Source organism: Chenopodium album, chromosome 25, assembly GCF_948465745.1.
Source record: "Chenopodium album chromosome 25, dcCheAlbu1.1, whole genome shotgun sequence".
Classification (NCBI taxonomy): domain Eukaryota; kingdom Viridiplantae; phylum Streptophyta; class Magnoliopsida; order Caryophyllales; family Amaranthaceae; genus Chenopodium; species Chenopodium album.
The window spans coordinates 17,229,586-17,257,093 of record NC_137858.1 but is presented as its reverse complement, the minus strand read 5'-3'; the positions used below and the strand labels follow the sequence as shown (position 1 = coordinate 17,257,093).

The 27,508-nt window shown below is 33.8% G+C and overlaps 2 protein-coding genes and 1 pseudogene across 2 annotated transcripts; all 3 read left to right on the top strand.

The window, feature by feature from the left end:
- The first annotated feature begins 7,573 nt into the window (after positions 1 to 7,573).
- LOC145613811 (fatty acid elongase 3-like pseudogene) lies at positions 7,574 to 8,476 on the top strand (annotated as a pseudogene).
- A 2,247-nt stretch (positions 8,477 to 10,723) lies between these two features.
- On the top strand, positions 10,724 to 13,906 carry LOC145613810 (uncharacterized). The gene is made up of 5 exons (XM_081668859.1): positions 10,724 to 11,041; positions 11,380 to 11,475; positions 11,570 to 12,190; positions 12,805 to 13,158; positions 13,277 to 13,906. The coding sequence occupies exons 1-5, from the start codon at positions 10,724 to 10,726 to the stop codon at positions 13,904 to 13,906; spliced, it is 2,019 nt and encodes a 672-aa protein (XP_081524985.1).
- A 7,269-nt stretch (positions 13,907 to 21,175) lies between these two features.
- Positions 21,176 to 24,661, top strand: LOC145614859 (heat shock 70 kDa protein 18-like). The gene is made up of 2 exons (XM_081669924.1): positions 21,176 to 21,507; positions 22,755 to 24,661. Exons 1-2 carry the CDS (start codon positions 21,279 to 21,281, stop codon positions 24,464 to 24,466), a joined length of 1,941 nt encoding a protein of 646 aa, XP_081526050.1. The 5' UTR covers positions 21,176 to 21,278; the 3' UTR covers positions 24,467 to 24,661.
- The last annotated feature ends 2,847 nt before the right edge of the window (positions 24,662 to 27,508 follow it).

The following is a 27,508-nucleotide window of genomic DNA, read 5'->3' as shown; positions in this document are numbered from 1 at the left end:
GAACAATACTCTACACTTTCTGACATGTTCCTGAAAAAGTAAATGAATAGAAAAAAAAAAGTAAATAAACAATATGTAAAAGTAAACAATATTTTTTAAAAATATGCTCTACGCTTTCAGACATGTTCCTGAAAAGTAAATGAATAGAAGTAAAAAGTAAATAAACAATAATTAAAAGTAAATAAACTATAACTAAAAGGAAACAATATTTTTAAAAAATATACTAATAAAAACTATTAAAGATATACTAAAAAGTAGATGACTCAAACCATAAAGTAATTGAAAAAAAATTAAAAAACTTGAAGAAATTAAAAAACATGAAGTTATAATAATTAAGTAAAACTAATCATGAAAAGTTAATGACTGAATGCAAAAAGTAAATTTAAAACAACAACAAATTATACTACTAGATTAATAACAGCATGCAATATAGCAACTATATGCAGAAAACAACTACATTGAATCCGTAAGTGTAAAACCATAAAATAGGATTAAAAACCAAAATCAAACACTAAATTATATAGAATTATTCAAAGAACACATAAAAAGTAAAAATTAAGAAAAATTACAATAAAAAACCCTAAATCGAAAAACTCAGCTCAAGATAAACAATGAAATCAAAATAAACAAAGAAAATACAAATATAATTAGAAAATTACCTCAATGAATGAAAAAAAATCAAAGAATACGATGTAATTGAAGATCAAAATCGAAAAATCTGGGCAAAAAATTCGGTAAATCGAAGAACTCAGATCGCGGCGGAGAGCTCAAAGTTAGAGAGAGAAAATGAGGACGCGTAGAGAGAGAAAATGAAAGGAAGAGTGAAAGAAAGAAAGGAGGTCATTCAAAGTGGCGAAATTACCAAAATGCCATTACTGAAATGAAAAAGGCGGGTGAAGCAAGGACCGTTGGATTAAGCGCGATCAACGGTCCAGATAAGTTCCTAGTTCCTGTTTTAGACATAGGTCCAGATATGTATATATATATATATAAGAACCCTTTCTTATGTAAGAACCCTTATATAAGAACCCTTTCTTATGTAAGAACACCTTATGTTCTAAATTTTTTCTTATGCTCTAAATTTTTTTCTGCTTATGTTCTAAATTTTTTCATATATTCTAAAGGTTTTCTACTAATGTTCCAAATTTTTTTCCAATGTTCAAAATTGTTTTTTAGATTATGTTCTAAATTATTTTTTTCAGCTTATGTTCAAAAAAATATCTACTTATGTTCCAAATTATTTTCAATGTTGTAAATTGTTTTTTAGATTATGTTCTAAATTTGTTCCTATGTTCTAAATTAATTTTTCAGCTTATATTCTAAATTTTATCCTATGTTCTAAATTATTTTTTTAACTTATGTTATTAATTTTTACCTATGTTATAAATCATTTTTTCAACTTATGTTCTAAATTATTTTTCTTATGTTCTAACATTTTTGGTTGCTTATGTTCTAAATTTTGCTATCTTCGAAATTATTTTTCTTATGTTCTAAAATTTTCTGCTTGTGTTCTAAATTTTTTCTGCTTATGTTCTATAATTTTACCTATGTTCTAAATTTATCTTATGTTCTAACATTTTTGGTTGCTTATGTTCTAAATTTTGCTATCTTCGAAATTATTTTTCTTATGTTCTAACATTTTTGGTTGCTTATGTTCTAAATTTTGCTAACTTCAAAATTATTTTTCTTATGTTCTAAAATTTTCTGCTTATGTTCTAAATTTTTTCAGCTTATGTTATAAAATTTTACATATGTTCTAAATTTTTTTCCATGTTCTAAATTTTTTTTTATATGTTCTAAATACGAAATTCTTAAAATTATAGAAATGACATTACTAAAGGATCATTTTAGATGGTTGGATCAAAATTAATAAAGGGCTGAGATTGGTTCTTATATAGAGGAGGGTTCTTACATGAGCCTTCCTATATATATATATATATATATATATATATATATATATATATATATATATATATATATATATATATATATATATATATATATATATATATATATATATATATATATATATATAGGGGAGGCTCTCGTGAGAATTTTTCTTATGTGAGAACAGTCTTTATGTTCTAAATTTTTACTCGTATGTTTTAAATTTTAAATCTGATGTTCTAAACATTTCCTTAGGTGTTCTAAATTAAATTAAATGTTCTAATTTAGTACTCACATGTTCTAAACCATAAATTAGTTAAGTTTGATGTCAAAAATTTTAAATAACTTGTTCCAAAATTTTAATTTATATATTCTAAATTTTAAAACGTGTGTTCTAAGATTTTTAATTATATGTTCCAGATTTTAAAGCGTATGTTCTATTTTTTTACACGTATGTTCTAAATTCTTTAGTCACACTTTCTATATCCTATATCAGTTTATTCTAAATTTTTATTCACATGTTCATATCTTAAATTAGATGTTCTAAATTTTACTCGTATGTTTAAAATTTCATAAAACAAATTTTATAAATTTTTAATCACTTGTTCTAATTCTTAAGTCATATGTTCTAAACATATGACTCACACAAATGTTCTAAATTATTACTCATATGTTCAGAATTTTAATTTGAGTTACATGTTTTAAATTTTTACTCGCATGTTCTAAATTTTACTCACATGTTCTAAATTTTAAATCAGTTCTCATATAAGTATGAATTCTAACATATGGACCTATTCTTACCGGATCCCTCCCCTATATATATATATGACCAGGTAACTCATGATGACCATTAGATCTAATAAAAAAACGCACTTAACAAACGGCTGAGATCAATTCTGAGAAATTATATGCAATTCCCAAAAGCTCTAGTATTTTCTCTTTCCTCCGCCATTATCTCTCACCTCAAGCTCTTTCTCTACGGATTTCTGGAAATCAGCCATCAGCTGCATAAGCAATGTACACAGGTATTTCGATTAAATTTTCTTGAATTTTTTTTTTTTTGTTAATTTTAGCGTTTTTTTAATGAATTGGTCAAATTTTGCGAATATGTAACCATTTTGTGGATGATTTGGTGCGAATTGTACAGACTACAGAGACTTGAATTTCTGAGTTGATTATATGTATTGAATGTTGTTATAATTTTTGATGAGAAATTTTAAGCAAAAATTACTTGTGTAGTTATATTTATTGGTTTTAATTTCTACTATGTTCAAATTAGGTTATTGAGATCGATGATTTGAGGTTTATTAGTTTAGTGTTCTTTTATGTTCTTATTAAAGCTATATTTGAATTTTGTATGTATAACCTATATTTGTGTTTGATATAATTGAGTGTAATAGTTGGAAATTTATTTGAAGATAGGCATGGTATGTAATTGTTGGTGTACTCAGAAATTCATTATTTACCATGCAGTCTTTAATTCTGCAAAATAATCGATATAGTTTTGCCAAATAATCTATACTACCTGCGTTTCTTTTTAGTTGACACTTATGCCTTTTTAAGGAAGTTTCTTTTTAGTTGACACGTTTTCTTTTTGGGTAAATTTTTTACCTTGCATTTACAAGCTACCCCACTTGCCTTTTCATTCTCTATCACTCTCTCTCCTCTCCTTAATATATGTGCCTAAATCAGACGCGTCAACTAAATGGAAACGGAGGAAGTATAATTTTGCAAAAATCTGCTGTTAGTTTTGGGTCAAAGGCCACTCCAACTCTTAAGTCCTATTATCCTTATTAATTATAGCTTTCAAAGTAAACTTAGCATAATTTGTCTTGTAGTTTGCTTGTCATATGCATATAGCAAGTTATCCATGTCATTTATTTCCGCACTTTGTACTGAAGTAATTGTCATGTCTCATGGCTTTATAATTTGTAGAGCTCCTTTAGATCATATATATGGTGGAGGTTATTGTGTGCCTAGGACTTATACTGATTAAAGATGAATGATTATTGTTTCTTATATTATGGTTATTTCTAAAGTAGATAGAAATTGGTATAAAGTAAATCATTTAGTCTCTAAAGTATGTCTTCCCTCTTCATTAAATAGTAGATAGAAATTTAATAAAAGTAAACTAATTAGACTCAAAAGTTAATATTTTGTAAGATTAAGTTGGAATCATAGTTAGGTTATTGATTAGGTTTGAGGGTTGCTCTATTGGTAGAAGAAGGGTTAAAGGAGTCTGCTGTTGGTAAGTTTGCCAGCAGGCTGCAAGGACTGAGGTGTATTGTAAACATACTGTCAAGAAAGTGGGAATCGTAGGTGCCTCTATTGTTTAACTGATAATTTTTGTGAATTTGGTTCCTTTGTTGCGTGTGTAATAACCTACGTTACTCAAACTCTTCATTTTACCTCAATTACCCGTGTCGGACCCTCGATCCTCGGACATGGGTATGACACATGGACACTTCATTTTAGTTGAAAATCATAGAATTTTTTCACAAAATAGCCGAGTCGGACACTTGGACACGTACCCGTGTTGGACATGGGTACCCGAGTCCGAGTAACATAGGTAATAACTACTTCAATCAGCATTATGTATGCGATTAAATAATTAGGGTGTCATCTTTTCATGCTTCATGACTTTTTTTAATTATCTTTGATCAATTTCCTTATCAAATTCCTTGATAAGAAGTAAGGGTATATGAGATATGAACCACTAAAAAAGGATGCTTATTAGCTTAAATGTTAGTTTATTGATTTCTCATTATTTTTAAAATTAAAAAATCAATCTAAAAAGCAATCTAGTCTATTCTCTTCTTACTAACTGATCTAGTTTAATTGAATCCAATGATACTTTGCTATTCAAAAATCATGCTACTACCATAAAGATAGACACCAAACATATTGTTCATATGAAGATGGCACTTACATGCTGCTCTAATGTTTGTATTGATGGCACTTACATGCTGTTGTACTGTTTGTATTCTTGCTTTGACAGATAATCGTTATACTATACTTTTGATCCCATCACTACTTTTAGGTTTTGAACATTCAGATGATGAATAAGCTTGGATAAAGTTGATTTCTATATCAATTGTCTCTGAAAATTAAATAAAATAAAATCTAAAGTGAATAAAATACACTTTAAAGTAAACCTATTAGCTCAAATGGTAGAGCACTAGCGGATGCATAGAGGTGTAGGTTCGATTCCTACATAGGCTATCTCTAAAAGTAAATATTAGACACTCTTAAAGTAATTCAAAATACTTCAATAGTAAATCAAATTTGCTCTAAGGTATACAAACAAAGAGATTGTTTTTTCATGAGGTTTGTAACATGAGATTAACTCGACCTTATAGTGGACACACCTGCTCTCAATAATGTCAGTCCATTTGATAGACGAAGAAGGAAAAAAATACACTAAAGTAAACTAAAATATCTTAAAAGTAAGTAGAAAAACTAAAAAAGTAAAGTAATATATCTCTAAAGTAAATCAAAATAACCGGAAAAATAAAAGATTAAAATATGTCGAAAGCAAATTATAATTATTAATTACTCTAATGGCATGCTTAGCTTGGATTAAGGGAGATGTATTACTAGGGTGATAGAAGTCAAACTAAGCAAAATAAAAGTGAATATAGAGAAGGAAGAGATAATGATGGTGTAATTGTAAGGAGAATTATATAGTGATGGTATGGTATGAGGTGAAGAGAGGAACTAATATCCTCATTTTGGGGGTAAAAGTTACACTAGGGGAGGGTGGGTAACACGAATCTCCGGGGGTCGAAGATCCGCCTCCGACGATCAAGTTAGTGATCGAAAAACGGAATAAATGCAGAGAGAGAAAGTAGAGAGAAGTTGGAGCTTTCAGTGCTCCTTTTAAGGTTATGTCACAATCCACCCCTCCTATCATCAATGATTAGGGTATTTATAGGGGTGGGGATTTGTGCCCCTAGGGTAAGTGACCTAGGAGTTAATGCTCTGATTGGCTGCGCAATCACGGAAGGGCACGTGTCCTAAGGGGGCGCCGTTTTTGCGGCATTCTAGGACAATGGGCCTTTTGATGTAAGGAGGCCCTTTGTCATTCTCTTTATTTAAGGTGCTCTCTTATTCTTCATACGTGTCATCTTCCTATAGTGACACGTGTCGCCTATTGATGGGGCCACGTGTCACCACGGGATTGGAACACGTACTTGGGGTATTTTTTACCCTAAACAGTTATTATAATAATAATAATAATTATTATTATTATTATTATCATCATCATCATCATAATGTCATCATTATTATTATTATTATTATTATTATTATTATTATAAGTGCATGACATCCAATAAAAAACAAATCTATGCTCTATACTTCAGTATTTAAAAACACAAACCATCATGTTCATCATGTTACATGGCACATGTAAACTTTATTTTTCAACAATGCCACATGACACCTCATTTAACATTTCTTTTTTTGATCCCCTTTCTCATTAAAAAAAAAAAAAAAAAAAAAAAAAAAAAAAAAAAAAAAAAATCACTAGCTTTAATTTAATACATGTATGAATTTTGTTTGGTTCACTTTCCCCCAACTTAATATCTTCTAAAGTTACATTCAATTTTCACGCATTCTTCTCCTTTATATAATATTCATTGTGCAATAAAAACATATTATAATTATAATTATAAATTATATGTATACGTATCCTGTAAACAACCCGTGCATTGCATGGGCGGCAGGCCAGTTAGTTAAATGGAAAGAAAGAGCCACGCGACATAATGAGTTTTTGAGTGAGTGACGTGGCACGGTGTGGGGGGGGGGGGGGGGGAGGGGGAGGGTTTACGTGACACGTAGACAATCTTAGGAACAACTTTTAATATATTAGTATAGACTCTTTATTATTATTTCTTACTTTGGTCATTAATTGTTATTACACTATTATCCTTTATTCCCTCCGTTTTTTAATTACTTGCTCCATTTCTATTTTTTACACTATTCATTTGTCCTACTTTGACTAATGTTTGTGATTTATACATAAGAAAAAATATAGTCTTGTGGGTACTTGTTGGAATTGTCTCAATGAATAGATTATTAATTTTTAATTGTTAGAATTTATACTTATTGATAATTAAAGATATAATAGATAAAAATTTGGAATGGCATACGTGCCCAAGAGAAATGGAGCAAGTATCAAAAAACGGGAGGGAGTATTTCTCATAGTTTTTTTTGGAGCCGACCGTGTAACCCCTGACCAACCAAGTAAACCATAATCAATTGACTCTTGACCTAGTAACCCCGACCACACAACATGACCAGCAGATTTAAAATTTGTGATTTATTTTTAATATCTATGACAAATTTAACACTTAACACTTAAGAATACACCTTAAAGTGCTCAACAAAGACAATTAAGTATATAACCTCACGAAATTCTGGAAGTACGAAGCATGAAATGTCAAAGTTGAACTAAGAGAAAAAGTCTTATTTGTAATGCAAAAGGGATCAAATTAATTATTGACTTATATTCTAGAAGAAAGAACAATAAACAATAAGACCATTGACTTATAATCACAAGCCTAACAAAAGTTCTAACCGATCAAATACAACGTTCAACAATCAACTTTATATTAAAGCCTTCCATTTTAAATGACAAATAGCAATATTATTACATTCTATTATCTATGAATCTATATGTACCATGCAAAACCTAAAATATTACCTCTCTCAACATCCTACAATAACAAACTTCCGTTGGAGTCCAACACAAACATGGTTCTCAACTTGGTACTTCCTAGTCATTACATTAACTTCCTACACCCTATTGTCCCTTTTCCTCCACCACACCCTCACCCTCCTCCTCCCGAATCGTCGTCGTTTCTACATCCCCCTCGGCCCCATCCCCGCCATCCACAACCTCTTAGTCTCACTCTTTTCCATCACCATCTTCGCAGGTACTCTCCTTTCCACTACTGCTGAAATTCACGACAACACGCGTTGGCTTTGGCGTTCCACCCACCTCCAAACCACCCCTATTAAATGGCTCCTTTGCTTCCCACCCGGGACTCGTCCCACAGGCCGTGTCTTCTTTTGGTCCTACACATTCTACCTCTCTCGTATCTTCCTTCACCTCCCCCGGACCTTCCTCAAAATCCTTAAACGTCGTCGGGTTAAGTTCTTCCACGTCTTGAACCAGTCCTCTCTTTTGCTCATGTCCTTCCTATGGCTCGAATTCTCTCAATCTTTTCAAGTTCTCGCGATACTTCTCTTGACCTTGCTATACGGCGTCGTTTATGGATACAGGTTTTGTGTTGCTGTTGGTTTTCCAAAACCTAGGTTTCTGTTTCTTGTAAACTGTCAAGTTGTGTTGTTGATTTGCAACTTAGTTTGCCACGTTGGAGTGTTGTTGTTGCATTTTTTTAGTGGTAATAAAGGAGGGTGTAACGGTATAGGAGCATGGGTGTTTAATTCCGTGTGTAATGGGTTAATATTTCTTGTGTTTTTTAAGGATTTTAAGAAGAGGTTTAGTAGAACAAGTTTGCTAGATGATGATTCTTCAACTCATCATCATTCGTCAACATACGTTAAAGAAAAGGATATGTGAGTCGTCCATTGGTGTTAGTGGAGCAATTCAACGAAAGATTAAGCTGATGGTTGAAACCTAATCGGTGTTTACGTTTTTTGTTTTCTTGCTATCTTACGACTACATCAGTACATTGTACACAAATTAACTAATTAACCATGGCGTGCTGCCTACGAAAAAAAATAGAATTTTGTACATTGTAGTGGACTAGGGGTATTTTGTTGACTAATTTACATATCAATATTCATATCATGATATGATATTACTTTGTCTTTGTGATTGCTTGATCAACTTTTTTTTTTTTCCTTTTAATAAGCATCTTACGTCTCCCCTTAATTCTTACTATCTTATATGAATTGAATCCTTCGTTTAAGATGATGTTTGTTCCCGCTTTGACTCGTCATAAATGTCAATATTATGACTCTTGAGTTTAATAGTCATGGTCAAATTTATTACACGGCCTTTCGTTCCAAAAACTAATTGACATGTTAGAGTTTATCTTTTTACTATTTATATACTAATTTTGATCAATTTTTTAAAGTAACATATTAAAAAGAATTTAATCATGAAATATGATAATGTAATATCAATTTTTTAAATCTTTTTTACTCATAACTAGTTTTGTGCCCCGTGCAATGCCCACGTAGTTTATTGAATTTTAAGATAAATTTTTAATCTATATGTCAAATTTTAAAAATCACAGATACAAAATTAGTTAGGAATTTATGTGTTTTTTTGACGGTTTAATCTATGTAGTAGGTATGACTAAAAATGGGCATAGATCGTGCCGGCACGCGGGCGACACGGCACGGCAGCCCACTTGTGGGCCGTGGGCCATGCCGTGAACACAAATGTTGAAAATAGGCACAAGCACGGCATAGGCACGGCATAGGCACGGTCGTTGGCCCGTGGGACGAAACGTCGGCAAGGCCCGTGCCAATATAGCCGTTGGAAGGCTTGGAACTAGCCACATAATACGGAGTTTGGTGCGATCATTGAAGGGTTTGGTGCGAAGGTGGTGAGGAAAGAGCATGATGAAAACAATTTGTTTGTCTTCAATAGTGGGGAGGATGTTATAACTGAAGGTAGTCAGACTACCTAAGTGGCGAAGGAAGGTAGTGGGGAAGGAAAAGTAGGAAAGGTTTGGAGGAGAAAGCCAAGAGATACTGACCACAGTATGGAGAGTAGTGTGATTATTTCGGGAGAAAAAAGGAGGAGTAGGGAGATGGATAATAGTAGGAGTGATGTGATGACTGATGATGAGGAAATGGGAGTAAAAAAAAAAGAGTACCATCGATGACGGCTGAAAAGGTGGCGAACCCCACTAATTGGGCTCTCGATGATAAATGAGTTACATCCTTTCTTGGAACTGTAGAGGTTTGGGGAGCACCGCTACAGTTAATGCACTAAAACGCATTGTTTTTCTTGAGCGTCCCCAAGTTGTGTTCCTTTCGGAGACAAGATTGAAGGCTTTTGAGATGGAAAAAATTAAACAAAAAATAAAATATAACTCTTGTTTTGTAGTTGAGTGTGACGGTGAAGGGAGGAGAAGGAGTGGAGGTCTTGCAGTTCTATGGCAGAGTACTATTGATATAGTGGTGAGCTCCTATTCTTTGAATCATGTGGATGCTTTGATAGGGGTGAGTGAGCAAGATCAAGGGCATTTATGGGCATCCGGAGGAGGAGAACAAATACAAAACCGGGCAGCTACTTGAAAGTTTTCGTGATTCAAATGCAAAACCTTGGGTTGTTGGAGGTGACCTCAATTTAATGCTCCATTCACATGAGAAAAAAGGAGGGAGAGGTTTTAGCTTTAAGGAGGCTGATATTCTTCGAAATGCGGTTGATAGTTGCTAGCTTGAAGACCTTGGTTTTATTGGACATGAGTTCACATGGACTAATAACCAAGGGGGGTTGAAAAATATCCAAGAGCGCTTGGATAGATTCCTAGCAAATCATGCCTGGAGGGAAGCTTTTATGGGTTTCTTTGTCTCTCATCTTATGAAGAGGAGGTCCGATCATTTGCCCATTCTTTTATGCATCAAAGAAGCTGTGTCGAAACAGAAAAAAAGAAAAGAAAAAATTGTATCGTTTTAAGGAGATGTGGCTCCGTGATGAGAATTGTGCTGGGATTGTTTCAGAGGCTTGGGAGCGTGGAGGAGACCTTTGTTCAAAAATAGTTTTCACTTCTTCGAGGCTAAGTGCATGGAGTATAGAGAAATTTGGTGATTTAATTTTTTGAAGGAGCAAAGTGATTGTAGAGCGCAAATGAAACACTTGATGGGGGAGGATCAATCGGAGGAGGTAATTGCGCAGATGAGAGCTATAGATGATCGTATGGATGAGCTTGAGACGAGGGAAGAAATGTATTGGAAGCAACGAAGTAGGCAAGAGTGGTTGAAGCACGGTGACAAAAACACATCTTTCTTTCATCACAAGGATAAACAAAGAGAAAAGAGAAATAATATTTCTCTTATAAAGGATGCTGCTGGTAATTTGTATAATGAAGAGGAGCAAATTTCAGAAATTTTTGTTTCTTATTTCGAGGATTTGTTTGTGGGAAATAGTAGTATAGCCAGAGCCTGTGTTAGAGAAAGTTGATCCTATCATTGATGAGAGACAGTTCACGAGCTTGGAAGCCCCATTCACTGCGGAAGAAGTCCAAGTTGCACTTTTCCAGATGCATCCTACAAAGGCCCCCGGGCCGGATGGTATGTCTGCAATTTTTTTTTTCAAAAATTTTGGGACATTGTCGGGGTTGATGTTATTGGGAAAGTACTTGATATTTTAAATAATGGTGGGGATGTAGGTTCGATTAATCAGACTCATATTGTGTTAATTCCGAAAAAAAAAAAGAATGTGAGTCTCTTGTTGATTATAGGCCTATTAGCTTGGGTAATGTCTTATATAAAATTGTTACTAAGGTGCTAGCAAATAGATTGAAGTTGGTGCTTCCTTACATTGTTCATGAGTCACAGAGTGGTTTTGTTCCGGAACGTTTGATCACGGATAATGTGTTGGTGGCTTATGAATGTTTTCATTACCTCAGAAAGAAAAAAACTGGAAAAAAGGCTATTTGGGTCTCAAGCTAGATATGAGTAAAGCCTATGATAGGGTGGAGTAGGCCTTTTTGGAAAAAATGATGTTAAAATTGGGGATGCCGATACTTTTGTGGGGTTGATCATGAATTGTGTTTGTACTGCATCTTTTGATATTCTTGTCAATGGTCAACCTTCGAGAAAGTTTAAGCCTAGCCGGGGTCTTAGACAAGGCGATCCCATTTCCCCTTTTCTGTTTATTTTGTGTGCCGAGAGCTTGTCTGCTTTGATCCGGGATGCGGAGTGTAGGAATCATATTCATGGGGTGAAAATTGGTAGACATGTTAAACCAATTTCTCACCTATTTTTTGCAGATGACAGTCTTCTTTTTTTGAGAGCTACAGAAGAGGAAGTTGAGAATGTGCTTGGAATTCTGTCTACTTATGAAGTGGCTTTGGGTCAGAAACTGAATGTGGATAAATCAGAGGTGTCATTTAGCCGAAACATTGATCAAGAACGGAAAAACATTCTTCAAATGAAGTTATCTTTTAAGGCTGTCAAAGGACATGACAAATATCTTGGGTTGCCAACTTACATTGGTAGCTCAAAGAAACAAGTTTTTCAGAATATTCAGGATCGGATTTGGAAGAAACTTAAAGGGGGGAAGGAGAAGTATTTATCTCAAGCCGGGAAGGAGGTTTGATTAAGTCAATTGCGCAAGCAATCTCGACTTACACTATGCAATGTTTTGTGATCCCGGATAGCATTTTAAATGTTGTTGAAAAATTGTGTCACCAATTTTTTTGGGGTCAAAAAGGTGAAGAAAGGAAGATTTGTTGGGTTGGGTGGGAGAAATTGTACGCTTCAAAAAATCAAGGAGGTCTTGGCTTTCGGAATATGAAATTTTTTAATAGGGCTCTCCTTGCAAAGCAAATGTGGCGTATTCTCTCAAATCAGGACTCTCTCATGGAAAAGGTTCTTAAAGGCAAATATTTTTCGCACACATCTTTTTTGGAAGCAAAAGTTAGCCTAAATGCTAGTTATACTTGGAGATCGATATTGGGGGCTCGAGATGTTCTGATGAAGGGCGCTAGAAAGAACATTGGAGATGGCACATCTGTTAATATTTGGAGGGATCCCTAGATACCAAATATGTCTGGGTTTAAGGTAGGGACGAGCCAAGATAACAATGCAACGGGTATCAATTGTGTGCGCCAATTGTGGAGTAATAGGGGCTAGGATACGAACACTTTGAAGGCCATTTTTTCAGAAACTGAGGTGAGTAATATTCAGAGTATCCCTATACCTCAGTTTGACCGCAAAGACTCGTGGACTTGGCACTACACCAAGGATGGAAACTACTCTGTGAGGAGTGCCTATCATTTGTTGCTTGAGGATAAAAAATGTGAGGTGGCGTCTCCTTCACATGGTGGCTGCTCTTTTGATTGGAAATCGATATGGCGTGTTGATCTCCCCCAAAAAATCAAATTATTTGCTTGGTGTGCTATTAGAGATGCTGTTGCTGCAAAGAGTAATCTAGCTCGAAGAGGTATGAATGTTGATCAATTATGTCCTTTGTGTCGTGAATATAATGAATGTACGGTGCATATGTTGGTGAAATGTGGGGATGCGAAACTAATCTGGTATATTTATTTCGCCACTGAGGTTAGACGTATTGAATTTTGGTGGGGAAACCTTTAGGGAGTGGTGCAACTCGATTAGGGAGACTTACAAAGATGCGTCTTGGTGGAACATCTTTTGGAGTGTTGCATGGGGAATATAGTTGAAGCGTAGATGGTGTTTTGAAGGAAAGAGGTGTGAGAGTAGTGAAGTCATTCGAAGAGCAGTGAGTTTGGTTGGGGAATTTGAGCAGGCGCAGGAAATAAGCAATACAAATCCTCCTTCCCCGACCCTAGACTCGAGTTGGAAACCTCCTGTGGAGGGTGTGATTAAGGTAAACTCGGATGCAGCGCTTTTCATTCCTAGTGGGGTGGGCCTTGGAGGGGTAATGACATATAGTGTTGGTGATGTGGTAGCCTCGACATGTTTGAAATTGGAAGGCAAATTTGAGGTTGGTGTGGTTGAGGCCCTTGCTATGAGACATGCTCTTAACATTGCTATTGAATCCGGCTTTCGCAAAGTTTGCCTAGAGACTGATTGTTTGAAGCTACACAACCATTTGGTGAAGAGTATCACTCCTAGTAGAGCTTTTGGGACGATTGTGAAGGATATCCTTCAGCTATCTATGGCTTGCCATATTGCTTCCTTTTCGTTTGTGAGGAGGAGTGGTAATCGGGTTGCTCATAACCTCGCCAAATTATGTCTTTCTTTTAATGAGCTTAGAGTTTGGATGGAGGATTTCCCTAGTGATGTAACTGAATTTGTTGTGGCTGATTTGAGCCCCGTTGTTTGATTGAATAAAGCTCTTGCTTCCCGTCAAAAAAAAAAAAAAAATAAATAAATTCTTTTAACCTTGTATTTATAAATACCCATTTTAGGGTAGAGAGAGAAACAATTAGATTATAATCCAATTTTAGATCATAATTTCTTAGCTTAGTTGAGAGCTTCTCTCTCTAGTTTTAGGGTTAGTTTTAGGAGTAGATTTTAGAGAGAGAAAGTGAGGAATTTCAATGGTGATTTGAGTGATTGAAGATTCAAGGTGACAATTGTATTGAAGATCATCAAATCAATCAATGAGGATTTCTAACTCAATCTCATTTTATTGCTTTGTTTAGTTAATTCATGTTTGTTTGATTGGATTTGGTTTGATTTTGATCTTTGATCTTTGATTAGTGTAATTGTTCTTCATATTTTGTTGATTCTTGTTTTTTTAGTTGTTTGTTGATAGATGATGATGTTTGAGTAGTTGTTTGGCTAGGGATAGGGTGAAGCTTGTATGATTGATTGATTGTGCTCCATTGAGGGAATTGTGTTGATTGATTGTTGATGTTAAAGTGATTAATGGAAGCTTGCATGTGTGTAATTCGATTAGGCCTTGAGAATTATGCTAGATTGCATTGTAGGTTCACATTGATATGGACAATTGATTTGTGGCTTGCATTCACACGATTGTGGTGTCTTGTGACGTTCCTAGCTAGAGTTTATCATAGTTGACGCTAGTTAGACCTCTAAGAAAATAGTTTGATATGCTCTTTTGGTTGAGCTTACCATTGATCTTCACAACCATTGGTTTGCGCATGTTTCCGGGTTGGTATAATTGTCATGATACTTGTTAATCCTTGTCCCTAGTACTTTATTTGTTTGGTTTCTTTGTCTTAGAAGTCGTTAGTGTCCTCTTTTATCCTTAGACTTCAACCTAGCTTAGGCACATAACTGGAAGCACTTAGACATTACTGTTCCTTTGGGTTCGACCCTTGACTTACCTCTATACTTGTATTTAGGTCAGTTAAGTGTTTATAAATTTTGTTTGGCTTAGGGAGGATTAGTCCAACGACCTAGTTCACCCCACGTCAATGGCCCGCTAGGAACGTGGGCCATGCCTTGGGCTGGGGTGTGCCAAAAATTGGCACGACACTCCTGGAAGCAAGCACGACACAAGCCACAGCCAGGCACGACCTGCGGTGGCCCGACACGGCACGGCACAATGCCCACCTTTAGGCATGACTAATAATATATTGCTGAAATTTTGTCTTAAAACTATGATGGGTATATATAAGTAATGTTCATTACATTCCCTCAAAATAAGTAATGTTCATTACATAGTATTATCATGCTCTTTATTAATATTATTGATGTTCTTTAGATATTTTAAAAAACATAAAGTTGAGTGTTCTTTACATACAAAATTGATTAATGTTCTTTACAAAATAAATACATGTTCTTTAGAAAACAGCTACATGTTCTTTCTGCATTTTTTTTACTGTACAAAGCAAGGTACAGACTGATGTACCTTAAAATTTTCACTCTAAATACTGAAAATTCTATAGTGGTTGTTTGAAATATAACTACCACAATATTTTAATGATTATGTAATTCATAATTGACTTATTTTTCTCCAAGTTAATTAATTACTTTATTTTTGTACAAAATATTATTATCAACATTTTTTTAATTCATCAAAATTGTAGTTTCATTTATATAAGTTTTATTCTTATTTTATAGTTTTTCTCGAAAAATATCCCTACCTTATAAAAAGTGGGAAAATACTCTTATGAATAGTGTTAGGACATTTTTAACCCTGAAAATGTTTAATTACCTTTATACCCCCATTAATGTTGTATGAGTAGTTTATGAATAATCAATGTATTTATTTTATTGCTAATTTGTTATTATTGATCAATTTCACAACATGGGTTTTATCGTTAATTTAATTGCTCACTTGTCAGTATAATCAATTTAGGATTGCTTTAATTATTCTAACCTTCATAAGTATTTATTTTTTAAAAAAACCTAACCTTCATAAGTATGATTATGAGAGGTTTTGATTTTACATTCTTTCCTATATGAAGCACAAGGAACTATGGAAGCAGGCATTTGTCCAATATAGTGCAAAAGCAACTGTGTTGAAACTGAAATTGATATATGAGAAATCAGGCTCAAGTGTGGGTTGGTGAATCGGTTATATTTCGGACAGAAAGAGAAAACCGAGGTCCATGATTTTGATATAAGATTACAAGGGTATTGGTTCATTTAAAAAAGTTCATGAAAGTGAAATCCGAACGATCATATGAGTAGTTCTTTAAAAAAAATAAAAAAATAAAAAACTAGAAGCTAAGACAAAGGTTGGTCAAATACAATAACCAGAAAGTTATTCAAGAGATTGCGGTATTAATGCCATTGAGATAGTTTAGTTAGTTTGGTGACTCTTAAGGTCCAAGCAATAATTGCCCATTTTTTTTACTCATTTGAACTGAAGACTAGCTTGGTAGAAATTTGAATTGGGAATGAACTTGATTGACAATTTCACACAGTCAATCACTCAACATCTACTGTTATTAATCCTTGGACCTTATTTCTCCACTTAACTTAGGGTCTGTTCTCATTGACTGAACTGAGTTGAACTGAATTGAACGAGAGTTTTGATTAGTTCAAGATTTCAATCTTTATCCAGGGCTCTTGGAGCCTTTTGATCTTGCTACTGACTTAGGACACACTATGTTCGTTGATTCTGAAAGCATTAAGATATGTGAACTGAACTGAACTTATTAGAGCTGAACTAAACTGAATTGAAATGAATATTTTATGAGAGAAGGAAATTAGGAGCTTAACTAAACTGAATTGAACTGAACTTATTAGAGCTGAATTGTACTGAACTGAAAATAATCGTATGAGAACAGACCCTTAGTTTTTGAGGTTACTTGGTCCATTTTGTCTACTACATTTTTTACCGATTCAAGAAAATAACTTCATTATTTTTGAAACTTTAACAAAATAAATTAATGACTTATAATATTAATTTACTCTGTAAAATAAATTATTTACAAGGCAATCATTGTTAAATGACATAAACTGTAATTATTACGATCATAACTTTAACCGATTAAAACTTAAAGTGAGGTGTATTGGTATCTTCTATGAATACAAGAAAAATATAGACATGTGATGTCCTGCTAATTGAACCATTTCAATCTGTACTTTAAATATAGCAAACATTTCCATGTCTAGAACTCAATACTTTATACAACTCCTTCACTAATTCTAGAGTAATTTGCTAAAGTTTTGAGCATTGCTAAGATACATGACATTCAACATATCAATCGCATATGTACAAATAGTTATAATAAAATATATGCAAACATGCATAAGGTATTAAGACTAACTGCAGTAAGCCAGTAACTCAACTTGAAACACTACCTATACCCCGCGCATCGCGCGCGTAGGATCCCCTAGTATATTTAATGTTGGTTAAATTTTTCAAAGATTATATTTGCATTGTAGATATTAGAATCATAATTGTGTCCATTTTATAGTGTGAAAATATAAATCAGATTGTCTATCATTAAAATAAGGATTATTTGTGCGAATCTACCTAATAAAACCCAAAATTTTGTGAGAAATTACCTAATAAAAAAAGTGTTATAAAAAACTACCTAATAAAAGGTTAAATGTTTAAAATACTCCCTTTGTTTTTTTTTATATGCATCACTTTGGATTGCACAAAGTTTTGGGAGAGTAATATAATATTGTGAGTGAGTGAATAAATTATTATAGTAAAAGTAAGATATGGACCAGGAAAGAAAAAGTATGTAAGAGAGGATAAATATTTTTATTATTTTAGAAGGGGACCATGGAAGCGAGAGAGATGATAAAATAACTTAAGTGGGGTTTAAAGTAAGAAAGGGAAATGATTAAATATAGTATAAAGTTACCAAATATAGAAGTGATGCATTTAAAAAAAACACCTCAAAAAGGAAAGTGTTGCAAATAAAAAAAAAAAAAAAAGAGGGAGTGCTACCTTTAGGCTAGATTTCTTACATTAACCAAAGTTTGTGGCGTTGACCCACCTCTAAACACCCTTGAAACCACCGCAAGGGTTGGTTTTTAAGGTGGTAAGGCTATTTTCGAGGTGGTTTTGGGATATTCTGAGTTAGTGGGGGTAGTTTTGGGCTACGAGATGATAATTCCGGTGGTATTCTGAGGTGAGTCAACGCCTAAAATTTGGTCAACAGTGGAAATCCGGTCATAGGTTTTATTTTACGACATTTTACCTTTCATAGAGTAATTTCTAACAATATTTTTTTTATTAGGTAGTTTCTCACAAAATTTGGGTTTTATTAGATAGTTTCTCACAAAAATTCCTTAAAATAATATGGTAGGGCTATTCTGATTTACTGAACTAAGCTGAATATAACTGAAGTGAACTAACTGATTAGATTGAGCTTAAATAAATTGTTTATGAGAGAAAAAAAATTAGAAACTAAACCGATTGAACTTGAATTAAACTACACTGGAGTAAACTGAAATTAAGTTAACAGGCCACCATTTCCCAAAGAGTTAATACAAATTGAAGGTACTAAAGTTTGCCAAAAGTTGCACAAAAGGGACTAAAGTTTCAGAAGTTGCAAAGAGGGTACTGAACCCACTATTCAAGGTTAACAATCCAGTTGCAATTGGTAATAACCGGTTACTTCCTATTTCCTTTTAAAAAAATAAAAAAAGCTTAATTGTCCACTCAGCTGTACTTTGGGAAGTGAAAATCCATCATTACACTAACATTGGCACGATTTTTGGAAAGGTTAATGCCTTTTTATTTAGTCTCTCTCACCCCATTGGCTTCCTCATCACTTCCATTTTCAGATAAAAACAGAGCATTTCATTCCAAAAAAAAAACTCGTACTTCCTCTTCAAGAAAATCGCCATTAATGTGGGAGTGTGATTGTCAATCTTCCTCCAAGAAACCAAAGTTGGCTGAGCTTCAATCTACTCAAGGTATATTCCCTTTTTTTGTCTTCACCTTTTTAATTTCGCCATTAATGGTGTTGTATGCTTGTTCTGTTTTTTTTTTGGGCGAATTTTGTTTGAAAGTGATTTTTCTTGTTTCAATTATCATGATCTTGTATATTGTTGCGTAATTCTGTTGTTGTGGGTGATTAACAAAATTGAATTGTGTTGTTGTTGGGTAGAATTTCTTGAGAATTATTTCTAGGGTTTTGGCTTACTAAAACAGAGTAGGTTTTCCCATGGAAAATACCTTGTCTAACTCCATTAATTTACCTAGGTATGGACGCTCTTTCCGATGCTCACCCAATTTTCAGCAACCCCGATTTGCTTGTGGTCCATGTCTTCTCCAAGCTGGTCTGGGGTAGTCGGGATAATGTGAAGAAGGTCTGCAGGAAATGGCGTCTGTGGTGGAAGACCCGCCACCTTGCCCGACTCCAACCCTTTTTCCGTCCTAGGGCCTCTGTCAACGAGTGGATCCTCAACGACCTCATCTACAATGATGGCCGTGACTTTCATGCCTAGATCAACAATGACATGACAGTCTATTTTGATGGCTTCCCTCTACTCTTCAAGGAGGATGTGTAGGCTGTTGTTGTTAGGTTGGGTGGGGGGTATGTGCAGTTAGATGGTTTTTGGGGTTAGGAGCTGCTAGATTTAAGCTTGTTCTCATTTTTTTTTAAAGTTTTAAGATGTGAATTGTAGGAGTGCATTGTCATGGTTAAATAGGTTTTTGTTGTTAAAGTGACAAATCATTTATAATCTTTTGGGATTTGTCACTACCATGACAATGCTTAGGTTGAAATGGATGGCTTGGCTTGTATAGCCATTTTGTAATGGAACAAATGTATATGTATGAATGAAGCCACTTCTTTTAATTTGTTGTGTTGTTATTATTATGCAATTATTTTATCATGAATCAAATGCTATGATATGCTTATTAAGAGAGTGCTTATTGTGGCAGAATGGATGAATTAAGCCATGTTTAGTTGTACATGAATTAAGGACAAGACATGAATTAAGACCACTTTGTATTTCCTGTAATTTTTGTAATTATTTCTTCTGATTTTTTTTTTCAATAGTTGCAAGGTGGAGAAGATGGCTATGAAGATGAGTATATATGGAAGTTTTTTGGAGTTGTACCAGCTATAATTTAATTGCTAGATTTCTTGAACAATGGCAAACTTTAGTCCCCTCCTTTATTAATGTCAGAATTTTAATTATCCTTTTTTTTTGTTTGGTTAACCTGTTGTAGAAGGTCACTTATGTGGTGAGTACTCTATCTGCAACTACTTAACTTTAGTTCCTTTTGTGCAACTTTTGGCAAACGTTATTACCTTCAATTTGTATTAACTCATTTCCCAAAAGAGAAAAGAAAAAAAAAAAAAAAAAAAAGAAGCTAACAAGCCCGTAGTCATATTTCAGTTGACCGCCGGATCCCGGAAAAAACATCCAACTAAACACCAAAAAGTAGGGGTGTCCGTTCGGTTTTCGGTTTGGATTTAGTTCAAATCCGATCCAATCCGAAATATAATTCGGTTTTCAATTTTCCAATCCGATCCGATCCGAATTTCTCTCTTAATCCAATCTGATCCAATCCGAATTAAAATTCGGTTATTTGGATCCGATCCGCAAATCCGAATTATAATACATTTTTTTTAGCTCCTAATACAATTATAAAAATAAAGCTTTAATATAAATAAAAGTCTTTGAAATAATGATTAAAATAAATAGTTCAACGTCAAGTTATTAATTAATTAATACAAAGTCTCCCTAATTTATTTTTATAGTAGTAAGTATTTGAGCTAAACTTCAAAAAATGAAGAAATCCATATTTATACAAGCTTAGGGCTTGTTTGGCATTGTTTTTTATTTTTAGTTTTCTGTTTTTTTGAAAACCAAAAATCAAAAACAGGAAACAAGAAAAAGGTGTTTTCACTTTTTTGTTGTCAGTTTTCAAAATTATCATGATTTTGATAAGCTGACTAATTTTTAAATCATTATATGACATATATCATATGATTTTGAAAAATAAAAAACCAAAAAACAGAAAACCAAAGCGATGCCAAACGAACCCTTAATTTTACAATTCGGTTTTCAGTTTGGATTGGATCCAATTAGGGTCAATCCGATCCAATCCGAAAATCTGAATTTCCAAAAAATCTCAATCCGATCCGATCCGATTTAAAGTTCGGATCCGATCCGAACTGATAATTCGATTTGGATTGGATTGAATTTCGGTTTTTATCCGAATTATGGACACCTCTGCCAAAAAGAAATTAAAACCAATTTCAAACAAAGCTATTCTCATTTCTCCACAATTTTAAACAGAAGTTGGGTAAAAGCCCTGAAAATAAAAGTAGCGTCTTTGAGTAGTAGATGAAGTGATGAACGGAGGAAGAAAAGCAAAATTATGGCCGGCTATAGGAATTGATCTCGGAACCACTTACACATGCGTCGGAGCATGGTCCCCATTGCAAGACCGCGTTGAGATAATCACCAATGAATTAGGCAACCGTACGACACCGTCTTGGGTGGCATTTAACGAAACGCAGCGTTTCATTGGCGAGGCTGCCACCAACCAGGCCGGAAATAATCCTACCAACACCATTTTCGGTTTTTCTCTCTCTTCTATGATTTTTTTTTTAAACCCTTGTTGTTTTGTAATTGTAATTGGCCAAGTGTTTTTAAAATTACTTATTTGAATTAACTTAATTAATTAAATGTTGTTATACCACATCTAAAATAATAAAAATCAAATCATGTCCGTTGTTGTAGACGAGTTGTGACAATTCTTTATACCCTCTTTCATACTGCTAGTGAAATTTTGTAACTTTAAAAATAGAGTTAATTGTAATTGTGTATAATTTTAACTTCAGAACAACAATGTATTTGGTTGAATTTGATTTTAGTTTGTAGATGTTAGTTGTTTTGTCAATATAAGAATGTATATATTATTTTGATGTTTAGATTGAGATTATACCATTGGTGCTATTATACTACATAGTTTATAAAAGAAGATAATCACAAACAATAGGTTGAGCTATCCTGTTTAGGATCATTACTCCCTCGGTTTCGAAATGGAAGTAATGGAGATTGACTATTTTGAGATGTTCGGAAAATAAATTTCATGGTTTTTCGAATTAGAAAACTCTATAATGTAGTAGTGAAGTGAGGTTGGCTTGTTATTGGCTCTACTTTAAATGATTGTTTGGGAAACACTTTAGAAGTATTTTTTTGTAAGATCATTACAAAATGGAGCCATTTTCGTCAAATTTTTGTAATGGGACAACAAGTTTTGTTAGGAAGTTAGTGTCTTGTTGTGTGAGCATAACATTGAAATTTTATTACTAGAATGTTGATTGTCTTACTTAAATGTTCAAGGCAATGCATTTTTATTGGCAAAAATCGTAAAGAATTACCCTGTATATTCTTCAAGATATTGTCTTGTTCTAGTCAATGTCAAAGTAGCTGTCCTTTTTGGCTTTTGGTCTTGAATTTGATATCAAAACAATTAAGATTAATCAAACGTGGGCAGTTAAAACCAAACATTTGAATATAAGATGTGATCAGATTTTTGTTTCTGAGCTAGCAGTCACTGAGCTTAGTTAGCGATATGTAAACATAATTTGAAAGTGTATTGTTAAATCTGTTAACACATCTTGAACCTTTTTCCGTGTTGTTTGCATCTTACATGTGAAGAGGGAGCATGCTTTCCTTGTTTAGTCGTAGCTACTTGTATTAGTCATTTTATGATGATAACTTTCAGTTGGTATCATAAATGCATTAATATTGGAATACAGTGATGGGATTTGATTGATTTTGGGGATGATAATGAGAACCTTTCTTTTTTCATGTCGTAGATGCTAAGAGGCTTATAGGTAGAAGATTCAACGATGAAATGGTACAGAAAGACATGAAGCTCTGGCCATTTAAAGTGATTCGTACTGCTGATGGAGATAATTTCAAGAAGATTGTAATAGTAGTTACTTACAAGGGTGTGGAGCAGCAATTCGCTCCAGAGGAGATATCTTCAATGCTTCTCATGAAGATGAAACAGATAGCTGAGGCGTATCTTGGTTCAGAAGTTAAGAATGCTGTTGTTACTGTTCCTGCCTACTTCAATGATGCCCAACGACAAGCAACTAAAGATGCTGGTGTCATTGCTGGCCTGAATGTAATGAGGATAATTAACGAGCCAACAGCAGCTGCAATTGCTTATGGTCTTGATAGGCAAGGTGCTAGCAGTGATGCAACAAAGAATATTTTGGTTTTTGACCTTGGTGGTGGAACTTTTGATGTCTCTTTGGTCACAATCAAGAAGGGTGTTTTTGAAGTAAAAGCAGTAAGTGGTGATACCCACCTTGGTGGAAGAGATTTTGACAATAGATTGTTGAGCCATTTCATCGCCGAGTTTGAGAGAAAACACAACAAAGATATAAGTGCCAATCCTAGGGCTGTTGGAAGGCTTAGAGCTGCTTGCGAGAAGGCTAAGAGGCTCCTCTCTTCAACTACAGAGACTACTATTGAGATTGATTGCCTTTTTGAGGCAGTAGATTTCTCTTGTAGCATAACTCGTGCTCGATTTGAAAAGATGAATAAGGATTTGTTCCAAGATTGTATGTTACCTGTTCAAATGTGTTTGAGAGATGCCAAGATGGAAAAGAGTGAAATTCATGATGTTGTTCTTGTGGGTGGGTCAACTCGAATACCAAAGATTCAACAACTATTGCAAGAGTTTTTCGATGGAAAGGAGCTTTGTAAAAGTATTAACCCGGATGAGGCTGTGGCATGTGGAGCTGCATTCCACGCTGCGATCTTGGCTGGTGTAAGTTTAAATAAGAACCCTGTGCTTGTGGATGTTACTCCTCTGTCCCTTGGTATTCAACTATACTTTGGTGAAATGCAAGTAATCATTCCCCGGAATACACCTGTCCCAACTAAGATGGTCGGCAAAGTTACTACTGCATTTGACAACCACTTAATGGTAGATTTTCCAGTATTTGAGGGTGAGAGACCCATTGCTAATGAAAACAACTTATTGGGTGTATTTTCCCTGCATAACATTCCTCCAGCACCTCAAGGCGTCCCTGAGATTGATGTCTGGTTCAACATCGATATTGATGGCATCTTAACAGTGTCTGCAGAGCTTGTTGGCACTAACAACAAGAACCAAATCACCATCACCAATCATAGTGGGAGGTTATCAAAGGAATCGATTGACAAGATGAAGAAGACTGCCCAAAAGTACAAGGCTGAGGATGAGGAGCGTAAGAAGGTAGCCTTACTTAAGAACAAGTTGGAGAATTATGTATACGAGGTAAAGGGAACATTAAGCAGTAGTGGAAAGAAGATGAATAACAAGGACAAGAGAAAATTGGGTAACGCCATTGAGAAAATAACCCAGTGGCTGGAGTGGAACTATTTGCTTGCTGAAGCTGTCAAATTCGAGGAGAAATTAGAAGAGTTTAAAAGCATCTGCGAGCCTTTGATTGCACAGATGCACCAGCAGGAGGATGGTTCTACTAAGGCTAGCAGTGGTTGCTCCAAGATCGATATTATAGAACTCGATTAAGCTTTAATCAATTAGTTAACCTGACTACAACATTTTGTCATTAGTCTATTAGTACTAGTGAATTCCATTAGGCAGATATAAATATGACTGTTAATTTATTAGGTAGTGGCGTAGCGCCTGTACAAATGTTATCACCTGTATACTTGCAGCCTTGCAGGTCTTGTGTATCCTTTGCTTTGCTATGATATGCTTGCTCATTTTTTACCTTGCACCATGAACCCAGGATTTGAAGGCTATTTATTTGATGGCATAGTTATCAGCTTGTTATTTTGTTACATCTGAAACTTAAATAGATAAGGGTAATAAAATCCAGTTTTTGTCTAAAAAAAGCTCATCTCCACTATTTTTTTTTTTTTCTCTTAAAAAATTGGGGTGATTAAATGGCACATAAGTTGGGTATGTATCTACGCAATTTAGTACTAATATTACTCTCCAGACAAAAACTTGAACTAGACTAGTTACTCCTGATTCATTATAAATTAGGGTCTGGAGACCCAATAGATCTAGGTTTGTGTGCTCTGGGGTTTGGGTTTAAGCTGTCTAACAGAGACTAAGACCTTGTTTAGTTCACCTTATTTTTTACTTATTTTAGAAAAAAACACAAGTTTAGATCAAATTAGAAAAAATAAGTTCCTATCATATTATCGTTTTATGTGCAGTTTTTTATTGCTAAATATTTTAAATTCCGTAAGGATAAAAATTATGAAAATTACATACTAATAAAATACACATTATTACAAATTTTACAAGACCCCACTTAATGTATTTTTTTTTCTTATAGATTATCGTACACTTAAGGTCAAAGTTTGGTCAAATCGGACAATTTGATCAGATCAGATAAATTCTGATATGCAAAAATAAGGTGAACCAAACAAGCCCTAAGACTAGTTCTACCAAAATATAAGTTGATTAAAAAAAAAAAAAAAAAAAAAAAAAAAAAAAAAAAAAAAAACTCAACATAATCATTGCTGTGTACTAACTCCCAATCTGAGTGTTTAGACACTAAATAATGTATGTGGTTAGCTCGCGTCTACAAGGGTGCTAGCCAAGTGTATAAAGGGCTCGTGAGCAAATAGCAACACAAGCGAGAGACGAGACTTATGTGTACTCTTATCTATTGGCGATAGAGTGGATTTGGGGATTAGATTAGGTCGATTGGGGCTTGTGACAACCGAACAGGTCGAGGCGACCACAAACTGGTGCGGCAAAATTTTTTTTATTTGTTTGGAGAATCTTTATAATTTTATTTATTTTGGGGTGTATTAAAACATAGGGTGGCATATTTGTTTCACAAAAAAAAAAAAAAAAAAAAAAAACATGGGGTGGCATAATACTCCATATTAAGGCTTTATTTAGTTCATTTGATTTTGTTTAAAATTATTCTTCACGAAGTTATTCAAGATCAAGGGTTAAAGCATGTTGATAAGGACAATTTTAAAATAAGCTAATTAAGGGTTAAGAGTATTAGCTAAAACACTGTAATTTGTAAATAGCATTACAGAGTATTACAGTATGTGTTAAATAACTTGACTCTTCATACAATCTCCAAAGCTATTGAATACTTCCTATAAATTACCAATTTATAATTTCTTGTAATGGTGACTTTAGAAGGAAAAAGGGCATATGCAAATTATTAAAATACTACTTCTAATAATAATTAAGGGAATATTAATTAGGCTAATTAGATTCAGTGGACACTCATGCCACTTACTTGCTCGTACTTGCTCTCACAAATCTCTTTCAAGATCACTCTACTAGTTGCCCCACTACTTGTTCATCTTAACTAGTTGTAATAATCTAAATTATTTATTTTATTTTACTATTTATTTGCTGACATAGATAGACAGGTGGAAAGTTTCTATAAGTTAAGAAAGAAGATGGGACAGTAAGATGAGGGACCCATGATTGAGATGTTCCTCTTTGCCCCCCTAAGCTACGTTCTTGTTAATTATTTGATCATATTTTAATTTAATTAATAAATAAAATAAGGTGATCATATTTAAATTAATACATGGCTTACACAACTTTTATTCTATCCAATCATTTTCTACTAATAATTGACTTGCTTAAAAATTTGTCAAGTTCTTAGAGTATAGTATTATTACATGAGTTCATGCATGCCAATAGAACTACTACATCATTTGGTCAACCCAACTATTTCACTCATTATTGTGTAGTTGATAATGAGATCCAAAATCTATAGAAAAATTATCATATAATTCATTGGCCGGCTCTGCCAAGAGCATAATTTTTTACTGCATAGAAGTGATAGAACTATAGAAGTAGTACTCATTGGTATTCTCTCCTTAACACTGGATTTCACAAATTATGATACATTATGTGGTAACATCTTGTACAGATTTACGTTGTTTGAAGTTTATTATTTAGTGAATAATTCTATTAAGAAGTTGCATGTGAAGTCCATATTGATTCTAGATGGATCAAGTATTCATTCCATACTATCTTGGTTTAGATACTCACCAATAACTATAATTTGTTAGCTAGAATACACGCATGTCCAATCTAATTAGATGCCAATTATGAATATTAGCTACGTTAGCGTAATTATACTAACAGTCTAATTTATGTGTATATATAGTCTTTTCAATTATATATGAGCTATGGTTTTAACAAAAAATAAAAAATTCATTTACAATTTCAAAATGTGACGCACGAAAGTATCAACTCACAAAATAGGTATAAGTAGTGATCAGTTTTACCCTAACTATTCACTATACATCACACCTTGCCACCTTGGTAGAGTGATGAGACGACCCTTGTAGTTGGTTAGAAGACATGCATGCATACATATAAATTGTCTTGATTAAGTTAATATATATCCAAAGGAAATATGGTTGAATGGAATCAAATTATACAGAAATGCAATCCATTATACAAGTATCTTAAATTATGCATTATTATTATCAACCCATAAATACATTTAATTAGGGCAGTGTATATTGTTGAATATGTCATATATAGAGAGAGTACAAGACAAGTGTACTAAACAGCTAAGCTAATAAGTAAGAGAAGAATGAGGCA